We start from the raw sequence: 16568 nt of genomic DNA, 5'->3' as shown, positions 1-16568 counted from the left end.
AAAATTGCGGGGGGGGGGGGGGTGTCCCCATCTTTTCCAGTTATGAGCCCAGTTCTTTATGATTTACTGTCCCAACCAATAACAAAACTTCAGTTTCTAGAGTGCTTAACCTTTTCTTGTCTGCCGGGATGCCAGAAATTGGCATCTCAGTTTGCTCTGCAGAACCACTGCTTTCTTCTGCCTCTGGTCATTTGGCTGAGCTTATCCTGGAAGAAGAATCACTTTTTCCAGCTGGAAACCCTTTCTCTTTTTGTATCGTACTGCACTTTTAAATAGAAATGTCACAAAACCAGGCTAACTTGGCGGATCTTCCTTGTAAACTGAAAAAGGTAAAATTCATGCCTGACAACTCATCGCTTTTTCCTTTCATAGTACAGATACTAGCAGACAATACAGAACAAACAGCCTTGTGTTGGTCCAGCATAAGGGCAACCAGAGTGACCCCAGCACATGGATTTTTCAAAAGCAGAACAGAAGAAATGGTCAGACTGGATACTGCCACTTTTCCACGTCGGACAAAGAGAAGCAGCTGAATCTGTTTTCAAGGACTGAAGGTTCTGGCTTTTAATATTTTCCCTGCGTGTAAATTAATTTCTCAGAATCCCAGGGACATGTTCTGCATGCCAGGGCTCAATCACTGAGCCCTAAATTACATCCTCAAGCCCCCTTACAAAAACTGAGGAGGCAAACAACCTCCATTACTTGAGCTTGCTTATATATTGTTCTGAACATTATATTGTAACCCAGCATATCCAACTGAAACCACAGCCATGCTGTTATGCACACTATATAAACATAATGCATTTAAAGCAGTTGCTGCCTCAGAAACCGTTTAATAGGGCTGTGGAGACCCACAGAAAGGAAAACAGAAGCAAGGAAAGGCAACACCTTTTAACTCAGAATAGTCCATCTATATTGACTAACTACCAACAATACACTTTCTCATTCTTTATGTACAGTTTCCCAGTTTAATATGGAAAAGGTACATTAGAAACTAAGATAATTGCAAGTGTACTTCTTCTTTCTCGTGAAAACCTTCCACTCATTCTAGAGAAGCCAGGGAACACAGGCTGGGGCTGGGACAGAGAAAGCTGAAAATTTCTTCAAAAAGCAAAGTTTAAAAAAAAAAAATGAAGTTTTTCAGCATAAAGAATGAATAAATCATTTAACACACCACAGAACAAAACATGCCCCTAAACTGCAACATTTGACACTAGCTTTTAGTGCATCTGCTCAACCAAGTCCCCAAAGAAGGAGAGAGTTGGTTTTCTTGGATGCCAGCTGCAATACAGATCTATTCTTTTTTGGTTTTGTTTAGGACAAGATTAGATATATACTTTTACATATTTTTACATATGTTCAGTTTTTTCCTCTCTTTTAAATGTTGAAATGCTTTGTTTTTCCCCTCATCTCTAAGCTTTTTACTTTTTTTTAGTGGTTCTTGTTATCACCAAATCAGCAAAGAGCTAGATATATATATTAGCTTGTACCTAGTTATGACAAGGAAAGTTAACTCTATTTTCTGACATCTTTTTAAGATCAAAGAGAAAATACATATGTGAAAACAACACACCTTTATTCCACTGAAACAGGCAGAATTATTTTTAAATTCAAGGGTAATTTGCCTCACAAATATTACAAACAGAATTTGGGATTTTTTTGTAAGAATTACAATGAAAAGACTTACCACTGTAGTGTATTGCTGTTCTTTGTGAAGCTGCACGACTTTGCTGTATATTTTAACACTTATTGTTTTTTACTGCTGGGTTGAACACTTGAAAGTCCTGCAAACTATTGTCAGATTGTCAGGAGTGATTTTCGTGCAAGGTATAGAGTGGCTTAAATACTGACTGTCCCTCTGTTTGGAGCTGAGGGGTTTAGGAAATAGAAGTTTAGCACTGCAGAAAAAAGTCACTTTGAACTGTAACTACTGTATCTCCAGGGTAGTAAGTTTGCAGAATCCCACTCCAGGGTAGCAATTCTGTTATTTTATGATAGAGCTACTAGTAAGTGGTATGAAAAAAGAACCAGATTTTTTTAATTTCACATTTACATTTCTCATATGCCTACAGTTTAGTTACTTTAAATGTCAAGCTTTTTTAAATGAACGCTTTTCACATTTTGATGTTGTTGTTCTTTTTTGTATTCTTCTCACAATTAGAAATGACATCAGGGATTATAAAACAACATTAGGTACTCTGAAATCTCAGCTACACAGGTTTCCTGTTTTACTTTTTCCCCTCATCCCTTCTCTGAAGGTCACAATAAAAATGAAACAAACGTTCTCTCACAAATTTCTTTCTCTACATGCAGTAAACATTAAATTCTGAGATTTTAACTCTGGGTGATCTGGGTCCATGTCATCTACCTTTAGGCAAGTCTCCACTGTTCTTCCAAGGTGAACAGGACCACTCTCGTGGAGGCCATGTGCTCGTATTGCATCTCCCGGCAACACTTAGTAACACGTAAAAATACACCTCTGCACAGTCCACAATCTGAACTTCTCTCTAGGCACTGTGTAAGGTGCCTTATACTAGGAAGAGCCTTGGGAGGTACGATGTTTGACTTAGACATCCATCTGAATCACAGCTGTCTGCTCTGCTTTATTCCTTCCTGTCCAAACAAAATTATTTCCCCCTCGGAGGCCCTCCTTTGCTGTTTGCTGTCCCATGGAAAGCCAACAGCCAATGTGAAAGAACGGAGGAAGAGAAGGTACGAGACCAAAGCTTGCACATACACTTTCAGGTTCAGAAACATCCTGCACATAAATCCAGATTGTCAAATTTGTTTTGCACCGCCCCAAAATCTCCACCAAGGCCAACAACTCCATTCCCTGTTCTTGGAGAGACCTAGCCCCATTCCCTGTTCTTGGAGAGGACTAGCCCCATTCCCTGTTCTTGGAGAGGACTAGCCCCATTCCCTGTTCTTGGAGAGGACAGGCCAGAGCCAAGTGCTTTTCCACCCTGTTCAGCTGTCTGTGCCCTGTCTATGTATGACAAAGGATCAAGCTTCTCTTCAGACCTTCTAGGCTATTTGCTAGTATTTGTTCCTGACGCTGTCAGTTCAGCAGCCATGCTGACTGAAGTGGCTTCTGCCTGTGATTTTTAAGCCGTTCTTTTGATTGTGCTACAGTTCCTTTTGTATTGGCGGGTGATGAAGTGACTGGGGAACTGAGCTGGGTTCAGAATGACCCAAAAAACCCTGAATGGTTATTTTTAGCCAAGCTCAGGTCCTCGGCCCAGCTCTGCAGCAGCTGCACAGGCACTTGTACCAACGCAGCCAGGAGCGTTGGTGGGGAGGAGTAAGTGTTGCTTGACTTAACAATGCTGGGGAAGAACATCATCTTCCAGCTGACAAAGAACCTGTCCTCGTTTGCTGTCTGCCTCCCATGAACCAGCACCTTTCAGGTCTAATGATAACCAGTCCCTCAAGGTGAGCCACACTCAGAGCTGGTGGTCATTTCTTCTTGAGTCCTGGGCCAGTGTTTAATCCATTGTCCCTCATCTTCTTCCTGGCATCCTGCCTCTGAGTTCATCTTGCATAGAAAAAGGAATTCTTAAAACCACTGGCTGGCAATTAAAGGAAGGATGGAAAAGCCAGAGAATAATTCTCTTAATTGACTACTTTTCTTACTACTTGTAATCTAGAGGAAATCTAATTAATTCTACATGAAGAATGACTATTCTGCAGCGAAGTGTAATTCCTGATCTCTGGGGCTTCAGCTTACCAGTTGTCAAATTATCCAATTACATACTTGTTAAAATCCATTTTGGGGAGATTTTCATGGCTCATAAATAAATAATTTCAAAAGCTTTAATCCTCAAAAGAAAAAAAGAAAGAAAAAAAAAGGAAGCTCCTGACCCCCAAATGGTACCTCAGAATCAAAAAACTCATCTAAAAATAATGCCAAAAAGCTGAGAAGAGTGACCCGCACCTGGTTTGCAGCACCGCAGTGGTGCTGATCTATGTCAGTAAGAAGAAATTTGCTGCTTCTTTTTCAGCTAGGCTTTATTCAACTAACTAATCTGAAGGGAACCAATTAAGGCAGCATCCCTTTCACTGTGCCAAAAGGGAAAAATCTTTTCATAACCACACCAATTAAGAGGTGGGAAGCCAAGGGAGGCAGTAGGTCAAGCCAAGGGTATCGATGCACTTGAAGCGAGACCACAGTGGAGCCACCAACCTGGTTGGTGTGCACACATAGCAAGGTGGAGAGAGCTGGGCCTTAGGAAGAGAAGGCAAAAGGGAGACCTTACTGCTTTCTACAACCACCCCATCAGAGGATACATGGAAGATGAAGCCAGACTGTTCTCGGGCCTGTATGGTAATAGGATGGGAGACACAAGACACAAGTTAGAACATGGGAAATTCCATTGCGATGCATAGAAAAACACATTACCATGAGGCTGAATCTAATGCTGCAACAGTTTTCCCAGAGAAATCGTGGGTTTTCTATCTCTGGAAGCGTTCAAGACTGAAGTGGACACAGCCCAGAGCAAAGGGCTCTTTGAGCAGAGCATGGAACTAGGCAACATGCCTCTCTTCAACCTTGGCTGCTCAGTGACTATCAACTCAGAGAGATTCTCTGATTAAAGAGGGAGGGACACACAATACTTCCATCAGTACAAATGTGAAGGAATATTCTTCAATCAGTGTAAGCTCTGGAACCTGATGTGACCAGATTTGCCAAAACAGAGCACAAAAGAAGACTTTTGTGGTCTTTTGTATTCCAGAGAAAACAATTCAGCAGTCAGAATACAAGATTGTTTTGCAGTATCTACTTCTGTGCTGTATGGCAGCATTGTGTTACCAAATCCTGTGAGTGAAACTTGACATGAAACAAAAGAGGAACAGAAGGCAGTAGTCTGTTTTCCATAAACTCAATCTGACTGTATTTCAATAAAAGGAGGCAAACACCATCCCTGATTTTTATATTTCAGCAAAAAAACTTTTGCAACGTGTTTAATATTAATTGAGTCTGATTAACTGGAACATACAAAGGTATTGGAAAAATAATCTAAATTAGGTAGTGCAATATTTTCAGTGATTACTGGGCTTCTGGGCACTCTGTGAGACATCTTGACTTTAAAGTCATTCAAAGCACTTGCCTACTGATAACAAGGTCCCTTTCAGCTGGCTGAAACCAGCAGCACAAAAATTACCAAATTATCTATTATTTATGCGACCTTCACTCTGAAAACTCAATTCACCAGCAAGTTATTTCTGTTTTTGAACTCATAACATTTTTAATACCTGTGGCTTTACAGCAGTGTGAAAACAGGCCAGGGTTTCTAAATCTTGTGTGCATTGAGGCAGGCACAAGTTCCAAGCGAAAATTTGCTCTAAGTTCAGATCTGCCATGCTTCCCTGGGCCTTCTACATCTCACAGCATCATCATGCAGCTTCAGAGCAACACAGAAAGATTGTCAGGGCTGAAGGATTTGGCTTATTTCAACCCAGTTCAACTACATGTGTCTAATCAAGAAAAACATATGTAACTTGCACTTAAGGAAGAACAGCAGCTGTTATGCAAAGCCGTTTTCCTTAGGCTTTGAATGCATAAGAAAAATATCTCTGTGTTTGTTCCTGCTTCTCTAGGAACCCAATTTTTGATGTTCCACAGCAAATTGTGCGGCTGCAGCAGCTTTGCCAGCAGCCAGCCCAAATCCTCATTACTCACTGCCCCACTCAGACAAAAACTGGGTGACTGTTGCTTTCCGTTATTACAGGTGATTGCAGCATTAGTCAGCCAGCAACTGTGGCTGCAGATACAAAAACAACATTTCTATCCTCTTGGCTTCAACAACAACATCATCAAGATCTTTTTCCGTAAGTCTCTAGTAACCTGTGGCAGAAGGAGAATTGGATTAAACTGGAAGATCTGCTTGATGGTTTTCACTACTTGGGAATTTAAGTAGCAAAACGTCTGCATTGATGTTGCAATGAACACAGTTACCGTTTCATTGCATGCTTCACAGGTCAACAAAATGTCTAATTTAAAGCGAAAGAGCTACTGCTTATTATTTCAAATGTTAAGAACCCCACGGTTGTCATTAATGCTGGAAGGAAAAATCCAAAGAATACGGCATTTTCTGGATTCTGGAGCTTGCCAAGTGTTTGTATTATTTTCTCATTTCCTTCTCTGTATACAAAACAAAATGCTATGTGCTAGTGACTCACGAATCTGCCAGTTTGGTGGTAGTTAGACAATAGAAGCCTGTCGGAGTGAGGCCAATGTTTAGCATAACAGTGATGATAATAGCTGAAGACCAAACCAAGCCCTTTTTAACAGGCAATTCTAATTGGAAAATAAATGAACCCTGTACATTAGCCCCCTTGCAATTGAGTATATTCATTTGTGGAACCCAGTAACGTAGGAGAATCAGAACGGTCACACCTGATAGGACTACTCAGCTGCCTGGTCCATCATTTGGGTACAGACAGATGCCAATGTTTCATGCTCTGAAAAAGCATAAATAATAGACATCTGCACATGGGAAGGTAGTTTCAGATACCTGTGATTCAATTAGTTTCTGAACCATAACTGATTATTATGTGTTTAATGCATGAAACATTTTCTCCTATTAGCTGTACAGGGTCATCACAGTCATTAGAATGTGAAATGGAATCTGACTCATGCACTGCATAAAGGCTGATTAATGACCTTTTGAATACAAAGTCCATCCAGTTAAAGTTGCCTGAACCACACAGAACCAATCCAAGAGTGGCCTTTTGGGTCCAGGCAAAGCTGTGAGATCACTGGTCAGTAAGACTGGTACAGCAATAGTCCAGAATTAGTCTAGGGTCAATAATGACCCTGGAACAAGATGAAACAGTGTACTACTAAGCTTTGCCAACAGTTTCAGTTTGGGAGGCATCGTCAATACCAAAGTTTGACCTATTAAATAAGAAGCACCAGATAAACCCAAGGATTCAGGGGAAAAAAATGGAACGAAATGCAGTCCCACACAGTGCAAAGTTTAATCATGGGGACCGACAGCAAGAATTTCAGGCAACAGGCAAGATGTATTCAGCCTGAAATAACAGCAAGAGAGAGATCTGGATATAATATTCAGTCACAGGATGAATGTGTGCCATTGTTAAAACAAACCCCAACCAACCAAACAAAAACCCCAACAACCAGAAATAAAACCATGCACAGCATCATTTCACACGGAGAAGAAGAGTATATGTCCAGACAGAAATGGTAAGGGACATTATCTGGTATTCTGGAGTCATCTTGGCTATCTGTTTTCAAGAAAGATGAATTAAAATCAGATCTGGTAGTGCCAAGAGATCACAGAATCACAGAATACCAGGTTGGAAAGGACCTCAAGGATCATCCAGTCCAACCTTTCTTTTTCAGAAGCATGGTCCAGACAAGATGGCCTAGCACCCTGTCCAACTGAGCAAGAAATGTTCAAGAAATTGCAAGACTTTGTATGACAAATTGTATGACAATAAATTGATCTACCTAAGTTTAGGAAGCACTAGGATATACTTGTGAAAAGAAAAGGTTTGCTTCCAGTACCACAGCAATGCAAGGTTTTCTCCCTTTCCCATGAGCAGATTTCATCTGTGATTCACTAATCATTTTGATTTAAAAGGTCCCTCTTCAGAAATGGGTAACATTTTAATTAAATATTTGAAAACTTGCCGAATTATTGTAATTGCAATTTAAAAGCTATGAATTAGGAAGGTAAAAGCTTTTAACTACTCTCTAGACATCTTTTCCTTTTTCATAAAGCTGGCTGTCAATGAAGTATTTAGCAATATTCCCTCGTTAAAGCTAAGTAGTGCAGCTGATTCTGGCTGATGTGATCCTGCACGTCTCAGCTGCCAAGCAGAACACAGGCCAGTGACAGCCAAAAGCAGATCCTCCCTGTAATCAATTTGTTCATCTGTATCACACACATGGATGGAGATTCACATTTCAGCTCTCCCACAGAAAAGCATTAATTTCATCCAAAAGCATCCTAATCAGCTTAGATGTTAAATAGTAGAGAGAAGGCTGCAACAGCCTCCAATATTCCATTCCACTACCCCAGCATGGACCCCCACTGTACTCCTGAGCAGCTCCTGACAACACAGCAGCACTCTGCCAACCCGAGGAGTAGCAAAGCATCGGAGCAGAAGAGGGGGCTTAAGGAAAAGGCAGGGAAAGCCATGTTGCCTTTAGAGCTGCGTGTGATCTGTAAGCTCCAAGGGCAACAGCACTTGCACAACTACATCTGCGTTCCCATACCATGATCCACCCATCGCATCCTGTGTCAGGGGAAAAAGAGCCAGCCCGAAACCTTGGTCTAGGAGAAGGCAGTTTGTGGGTTTCAGGAGGAACTTCAGTGTGCTGCCCATCCCCATCCCTCTTCTGTAGGAAGGGACCAGTATTTTCTTTCTGTTTTTATCATTAGTCTTCTCTGGCTTCTGAGTTTTCCAGGGTGAGGCTATAATTAAATGCAGTGCTGAGCACTCTGGTTGCTAAGTCTGAGCTATCTATCCAGTCTCCAACAGAACATAAACAGCACTAGCTAAACATTTAATGTTTCAGATACATGTATTTATAAGGACATTAATACCCTAAGCATTTTTAGAATCCCAGCAGTGACTGGCACTGCCATGACAGCTGATTCCTGTAATTACTAGAAATAATTTTAATATGGAAAAGCTTCCTATATAATAGACTCTTTGCTGCAGCAATTGATTTTATTTATTTATTTGGTCTATTTATCCAGCTTCTTAAGCTGATGGTATGTAGAACAGTTTACTTCCTGTCAACATGTTCATTAAATTTTAACGAAGAACATCAGGAGCAAGTTGAAACAATAAATTATCTAAAAGGTATAATGTTAAACTGTTGTTTAGGTTTTGGATACAATTTATTTAATATGACTGCCATAAACACAACTTCTCACCAACCAAAATGGTTCTAATGGCTCTGAGGACAAGAGCTTCTCCCATCTGCAATGGGAGAACTTCTTCACAGTCCATGTTGCTTTGATAACTGTGCTAGGATGTAACAAAAGAGAGCCTTTAACAAAATATCATCTTAAATATGAAGTTTCTTACATGCTCTGCAATATAAAATATTTCTGTTCAACAAATAAAGACATTTCCTTTTTACAGCTAGTTTATTAACCTGACCTTGTAAAATAAATACTCCACATGTGTTTTGTACAATAGCAGCTGTGGTGACGCAACACCGCGAAAACCGTGTGGGTTTAGAAGGTTTTTTAGCTCCAATGCTACTAGTGACCCTTTCCTGGGGGGTACTAACCTTGTAAGTCACCTAAGATGAAGGATAACATGATCTTTCTTTCTAACAGCTCACCTGAGTTTGTTTAAACAACCTTCACTTGCAGCTTAAAAACAGGTCAATTTGCTCTTCACCAAAGCAGCTTTCCTCTGCAAGAACCCTGGTGAGGGCTTCCGAGAGCAGGGACAGCTCAACAAGTTGGGAGTCATTGGTAGGGTCAAATGAGTAGGAATAATTCTTTGCTTTCACTACAGCCTGTTTGTTGCAAAGTAGTGAGCTGGACTTTGGTCACTGACTCTGTTTAAGCCTGTCATAAATCAGGAGTCTCTTCTCAAGAGTTTCTTCCCACATGTGATTTAAATCTCTGTCTGCCTCACACCCCATTTGACTGTCTTGGAGGCCAATGTTGCGCTGCTTAAGGATGATAAATAATGGACCAAAACCAGAGAGATAATGGCAGCTCAGTTGCTGATACAAGTCTGTAATTCACTGTAATTCACTGTTCACCACCCACCTTTGCCTGCTAAAACATGGCTGGGAGCAATGGAAGGTTGCCTTTGGAGTTGTTGCCTCTGCAAAGCAGACCGAAACTTCACCACTGTACCATTAATCAAGTTTCAAATCCCATCTTTTCTTCCTGCTCACTTCTGTTCTCCAATGATAAGGTTATTTGATTACAAACATACCTAAGGGCTGTCCCAATGCATTCAGTAAGATGGAAAGACAGGCTCTCCATAGGTATATGGGCATAAAACTCAGCGAGGCCCAGACTGGAGCTTAGTTTCATAAATACTGTGGGGAGCCTGTCCTGCTTGAGCCCTGGCAAGCTGAGACCTGCTAATTCAGCCCTAGTCCTGCCTGCTGACTAGTCCTGCCTGCCAGCAAGTTTGAGATTCTCTGGGCAGCAAGAGAGCTCAATTACCAACCTCAAAATATCAATACCATGGTTAGTATGAGGTAATCCTGAACTTCTCAGCCACTGTTACCATGACTCTGCTGTATTCAAGGATTCTTAATCTGAAGGCAAAACTTTTCTGTTTCCTAGTTGCACAGATTGTACCAGGCAGTCTATTATATTAAAATCAGTTCATCTAAAAGGGTTGGGAGTCTCTCAAGAAGGCAATCCAGATTCACAGGCTTTTCATACACAAGGGTGCTCATCATCCAACTGCTGGGCTTCTGCATCAGCTTCATATGCCCTGCTGCTATCTGAAACATCTGGTCCACATTGATATCTTTAAACCTCATAATGGCTTGAATATCAGGGTGACTCCATTTGTGTGAGCCAGGCTGACTCCAGTATTAGCCTGCTGATTTACAAATTTAAAACACAACCTTTAATTATAATTTAAAACCTACAACCTTTTTAAAAGATTTCTGAAGGGACACTAAGTATCCTGCAGATACTTTTTTCTGTATTCTAGGAGAAAGTAAAGTTAACACAGTGTATTTTCTAGTCAAAGGACTACTCTAATAATGGATTTATCAACACTGGGACCAACATCTCCCCCATGAGATTTACAAAACAGGTGTTTTGTCCTGATTCCTTATTAGATTATTATTAAATAAAGGGAGGGCACAGATAGAATAGGTTTAGGGCACACACAGAGGCAAGATAGGTGATTTAGAGATTCAGAACTGGTTCAGTTCAGAACCAACCAGGTATTTTATTGTTCACCATTTTTACTATTATTATTTACAGAAGAGATTTCAACTTATCCATTTACCAGCATGTCGTATCTGCCCTCTGCCTTTCTCAGTAGGAATTATCTTGTACGTGCACAGTTGGCTACAGAGCTTGTCTGTATCTCATTCTCACCTAATCATTAAGGTTCAACAAAAGGTGAACACTGTAATTATGAAAGAGCTGACAGAATGTTTGAAAAGCAACAATAATCAATAGCAGCAAGTGTACAATTTGAGTGATTAAAACTCTGCCATTCATCTCCTGACAAAATGAGAGTGAAATAAAATAGGGAAGAAACACCAGAAAGAAGTCAAATAGGAATTGGAAGCTGATTCTTTAGGATGCTAATATAAAATAATGCCATATTCTAGAAGATTCAGGCATATTATTCTCACCAACTGTCACACTACATTGCAAGTCCTCAACTCAAAAAACCTCAGTTTTGCATGTTCAAGACAGCTAATGAACAAGTGGACCATATGCCTTTTTAATATCATATTCAAAGGCCAGAACTGAAGAGGTGCTGGGTTTCTGTCTCAAAGGATACCCTATTCAAGGTGAATATTGAGAGCATGATGTTTAAAGAGAATTAATATGCATTTTAGTTGACAACAAAGAACAACGCAGAAGGCTGCTTCTTCTTCACTATTTACTTGTGATCTGCCCCCGAAGTACCAATTTTTCAGTAATTACCATGAAGTAATCATCTGACATTCCTTGTCCAGAGTTCTCCATCTAGAATAAATCACTCTTTGTTTCTATAATCCCTGTACGAATCAACATGTTCTTAAGAACCCTCTTCTCCAGTTCTCCAGCCACACGCTACCTGGAGACACCGACTTTGCAGTGAGAAAACTGGCAGGGAAATGGGGAGGGTTTTGAATAGTGCCCATGCAAGAAATGCACAAATTACAGTGTGAAACTGTGCTGGTGAAGAACATTCTACCATACAAATATCTGCCTCTTCCATGGGGTTTAGTGGATGGTTTAGTTTCTGCCAACAAGGCAAGATGCTGCGTTGTGGCTATAAAAGCCACTGCAAAGCAATCATGGTAAAAGGCTAATAATTTTTTATAACCCTGGATAAACATCTTTGCCTGTATTTCATCAGGCTTAAGGGAAAGGATCATACATTGCAAATACCCAAATGGGAGCTCACAGTTCTTACAATGCTCTTATATTAAATACCTTCTCCCATGCTATTCCCCCTCTGCTACCAAAGGCTGGCTGGGGTCCCATGTACAGCTTACCAAGACAGGTTCTGTTACACTTTACAATTAGAAAAGGTGTTATTGAAGTATGAGGAGTATCAGCCTTTATGGTACCCACACAGCCATCAAACACACCCTATAGCCTTTCTCATCAATATCCTTGAGTGCCCTACTGTGACTTGTGTTGCCGTTATTGCTGTAGGGCCCTTCAGGGGGCTCAAAAGCTGGAATGTTAATATGCCACAGGGGAAAGCAAGAATAGAAAAGAGCACTGGAGAAAGGTAAAGTAAGTGCAGCAAGTGCCCTAACAACTGCAGCAGAAGGTAGGCAATTCCAGAGTGTCCTGATGCCAATACATACATTTAAATCTTTACACTGAAGTGTTTTGTAAGTCCAAAAAAGAAAACAGGAAGCTCTAAATTGGCCAATCTTCTGCTTTGCAATTTACAAATCCATAACAGCTAGTAGAGAAGACTGCGGAAAACAAGGATGGTGCAGAGGTGGTATGTGCTAGTCTATTAAAAAATCAAAGCTCTGCCTAAAGTTAAAGCAGTAAAATTGTTCTTTTGAAAAATTAACCTGTAATTGAAATATTCAACATCATTTCTGTTTGGTGCTTCTAAACGTGAAATTACATGTTCTGCTAAGAAGCCTGGGAAAACTGACCCATATTAACCCCAGAACCAGAGAAATAATATAACGCTTTGTTTTCATTGTGGTTCTTCCTAAATGGAATAGTAGAATTACTTTTTTAATTTGAATTTTTCAATTACAAACTGCCTTTGCTAAGACCACAGGGAAAGCTGAAGAACCAGACTAATCTAAGTTAGACATCTTGAAAGGTCTGCACCTGAATCATCATTTCCTAAGCACGAAATGAAGTAAGTCAAAGATCTGGAGATTTGTGATACCCCAGAGCTTCTTCCCTGACACTCCAGTTAATGCAAAGAAGGTTAAAACTATTCCCAGTCTGTCAGTAATTAGGGGACCCCTGCCATTTATCTTTGCTTTCTCTCTTACCCGTTATCCCAACACCTGTTGTCTCCTAAATGCCATCTACTGATAACTTCCTAGACTTCATGTGACCTTTGAGCATAGAACTTGAAGCTTCTGGAAAATGGCCTTCTTTTTTATATTTAATGGAAATTAATAGAGTGAGTTGATTTGTAGCAACTGCCTGAGAATCTCTCTTTGTTCTTATGAACTAATTTTTGCCACTTACACCACTTGGTATACCACTAAAACAATCATGGACATTTTTAAGAAGAACTAGTGTTTTCTGCAACCATTGGAATCACTAGAAAAGAAACCTGTAATCCTCTCATTAAGGGATGGAACAAATAAACCCCGTACATTTCACAGAATGTAAATCAGATCACTTCTACAGCCTTAACCCTCAATACTCCAGAACTCATGTGACTGTGCATCAGGATCCCATCTGCAGACCTGAAAGCCTCTTCTCTTATCAGCAAACCAGCAGAGATGACCCACTGTTCAACAGCAGTAATTAGCCCACGAAAACAGTCATCCAAAACAAAAGGATTAGTCACACAACTCAGATTTGTTAGATGGCCACCATACCAGTTGGAAAGAGCTATTTCAACTGTGATATACACCTTGGTAATGAAAGCATGAACCATTAGAAAAGAAATATTTTTGGGGAAATAAAGAATCACTACAGCTGAGTAGTTCTGAAGTTGGTAAACAACAGTAATAGGCAGCTCTGTGAGCCTTGAAGTGCAGAGAACACCTTCAGCCTTCAATAATGGCATAATTAACTGGCTCTCACTAGGGAAACATCCAGGTTACATTTTTTTAAATGCTCTGAGATTGATTTCTGTTTTTTCTTTCAGTGTTAAATAATAACGTGTCAATATTTTCTAACACATTGTCTAAGAACGAAAACGGGGCACAGCTAGACCTTGGACAAGTACACTTCATCCCTAATGATGCAGAAATGTGAAGGGGAGAGAAGCCAAAAGAAAATTTCTGTTTGTACTTGGAATCTGAGTATCCAACAGGGTTTTTAGGTAAGAACGAGGCTAAAGGATCAGGTGTTTTTCAAGCCCTGTAGTTTGCACACTGTGACTTTATTTCTCACACTCAAATGAATATGGAGTCAGAATTAAAAAACTGGAAAAGCTGTGATTCAGGAAGTCCTTAAACACTAGACCAAATGTAAGAGTACTTGTGATTCAGGTAAGGCATACACCACATTGGACTGAGCGTCCAAGAAGATCACTTCATGCAACAACAAGAGAGAGTTCCAAACACTGGAAATGCCATGAACTGAGTTTCTGCCTCTAAGTCAGTATATTGGTCAAAGAGAGCACAACTGGGCCTTCCATGGGAAGCTGTGGTCTCCCCTCATGCTTTTTCACTGCTGGATGAACTCAGCATCTGTTTCCCAAGGGGAAACATTCTGTTCCTCCCTCCCCTGTCAGCAGACTATTTGCATCTGTCAGACACTCCAGTTGGAAAGCAATATTAAAAACGTGCAGAATGTGAGACAATTTCTTACCATAGCCAAAGGGAGAACTCCTACCAGGTCCTTCTGGCTTACGTAGATCTTGGAGATTCCTAGATCAGATGCTGTATCTCCAGGATATTCTACCTGCCATGTGATGAGCTGGGTCCCAGGTAGGTCAGTTAGGTCTTCAATTTCAAAGTCAATCTGCATGATTTCAGAGGAAGGACCATCCGCACTGCAAGAAAGAAAGAATAAGAAATGTTCCATTCGCATAACTGATAAGGCAGCAATATAATTACTTTTATATTAATAAAACATTGGACTAAAGCTCTTCCAAAGAGAGGATTTGGTGGGATGATGGATTTAATAATAAATTAACCATTTGCACTGAAGTTTTCAGGGTATTTCTCACACATTCAAGTGACTTAGTAACACTCTATGACATGGACCAGTAACCACTGCTCCATTTTACAGGTGGAGAAACAAAAACAAATCAAGGTAAAGATAAGGCTAAAGCACCAGCCTAAATATCCTGATTCCAAGGCTTTCCTTGAACAAGCACATTGTATTTCCTCCCTGTTAAAGCAGCACATGAGCTAATCTAAAGGGAGTGACGCCTTCAAATGGGAAATCACTGCACTGAAAGCATTTTCTGCTTTTTAAAGAGAGAGACAGGGAAGAGAGGTCAAAGCTCAGGATGGGGTCTGTGAACCAGGGCAGCAGGCAGCAGAGGATTGGAAAACTTGGAATTCATTTTTGGCTCTCACGCTACCCAGCTGTGAATGTCTGTCTGAAGCTCCTTTTGCCCTTTGCTAAACTAGGAGTTATAGATAATTGAGCTTGTTGCAGGAGAGGAGAGTTACAAAACTGGATTATTTAATATTGGCCGATAGTGCCAGGATCCTTAAGTAAAAGATATTAGAAAAGAAAAAATTGTTACGAGATGTGATGCCCCAGGGTACTCTGGCAACACCACGGTAACTAATACCTTATCAATGCTACTTTGTCTTTACATGCTGCCCTTCCTAAGGATACATGGCTCACATAAATGAATACCACAAAGCAGAAATGGGAAGAGGGAAAATCGGAAAGAGGTTTATTGGTACACTTCCTGCAGCGCTTGTTATAAAATCAGCTACTTTACAGAAAGCAATGCAGTGAAGCTTCTGTTGTGCATCTTGGCAAGGTGAGCTCCATAGACTGATGGCATTTATAGAGAAAAGAAAATAATTTACTGTAGAGTTGTTGAGGAATGCAGAATTTTGTAGCAGCACAGAAATCCAGGGGACACTGTGAATGACAGTGCTTTGACTTCTGAAGCACTGAAGGCTGAACAGCTCTTCAGTGTTTGTATGGAGGGGAAAGAGCAGAATTTCCTTCTGTGGAATAATACTCAAGCAGAGAAAGAATGGCATGGCACTGAAGGGCCACAGGCCACTTGTGTTGGAGAGTGCCACTAAAAGAAGTAAGAATCACACCAACTGATTGAAGAATTGCAGAATGTGCCCAAACTTCAGCAGGTTTTCCAGCTGTTGTGAAGCAAGAGCTAAAAACAGGCCTATCTTTTTATGAAGACCAGTTATGATAACAGCCCCAGTTTGGAATTCTTCCAAAATACTCAGGGATTTTTATCATGCTGGCTAAATGCAATGCTTTGTCCAAAGCTACTGCTTGAAGGGTTTAATCCGATCATCTTTAAGATTCAGATTTTAATGGTCGCATTGAGATCTTTCTATCCCGGATGGAATTTCAAAGGAGCCTCTGGTTTCCAAAATGGAACACATTATATTCAATTTTTCATTTCTTCATGTCAGAAAAGAAAAAAAATGAAAGAGCACAACTTCTAATCTAGCAGTGAATGCAGTCTTAGTTCACACTGACCTAGGTAGGATCGGGAAGCTGCTTTATGCAGCTGTGACTATTGAAACTCAGTTACCTTAATTGTAC

General features: G+C 40.4%; 1 protein-coding gene across 1 annotated transcript in view; it reads right to left on the bottom strand.

The window, feature by feature from the left end:
* Positions 1–16568, bottom strand: part of TMEM132D (transmembrane protein 132D) — a gene marked incomplete at its 5' end in the record, with an annotated part of 138486 nt that overhangs the window by 74558 nt on the left and 47360 nt on the right. Inside the window, one exon of the mRNA XM_010011759.1 lies at positions 14673–14856. Coding sequence (XP_010010061.1) covers positions 14673–14856 — 184 coding nt within the window. The remainder of the gene's footprint in view (positions 1–14672; positions 14857–16568) is intronic.

The sequence above is a fragment of the Nestor notabilis genome, unplaced genomic scaffold, assembly GCF_000696875.1.
Source record: "Nestor notabilis isolate BGI_N333 unplaced genomic scaffold, ASM69687v1 scaffold23253, whole genome shotgun sequence".
Taxonomy (NCBI): Eukaryota; Metazoa; Chordata; class Aves; order Psittaciformes; family Psittacidae; genus Nestor; species Nestor notabilis.
Note: the sequence above shows the minus strand (reverse complement) of the source record. Positions and strands in the feature narration are given on the sequence as shown.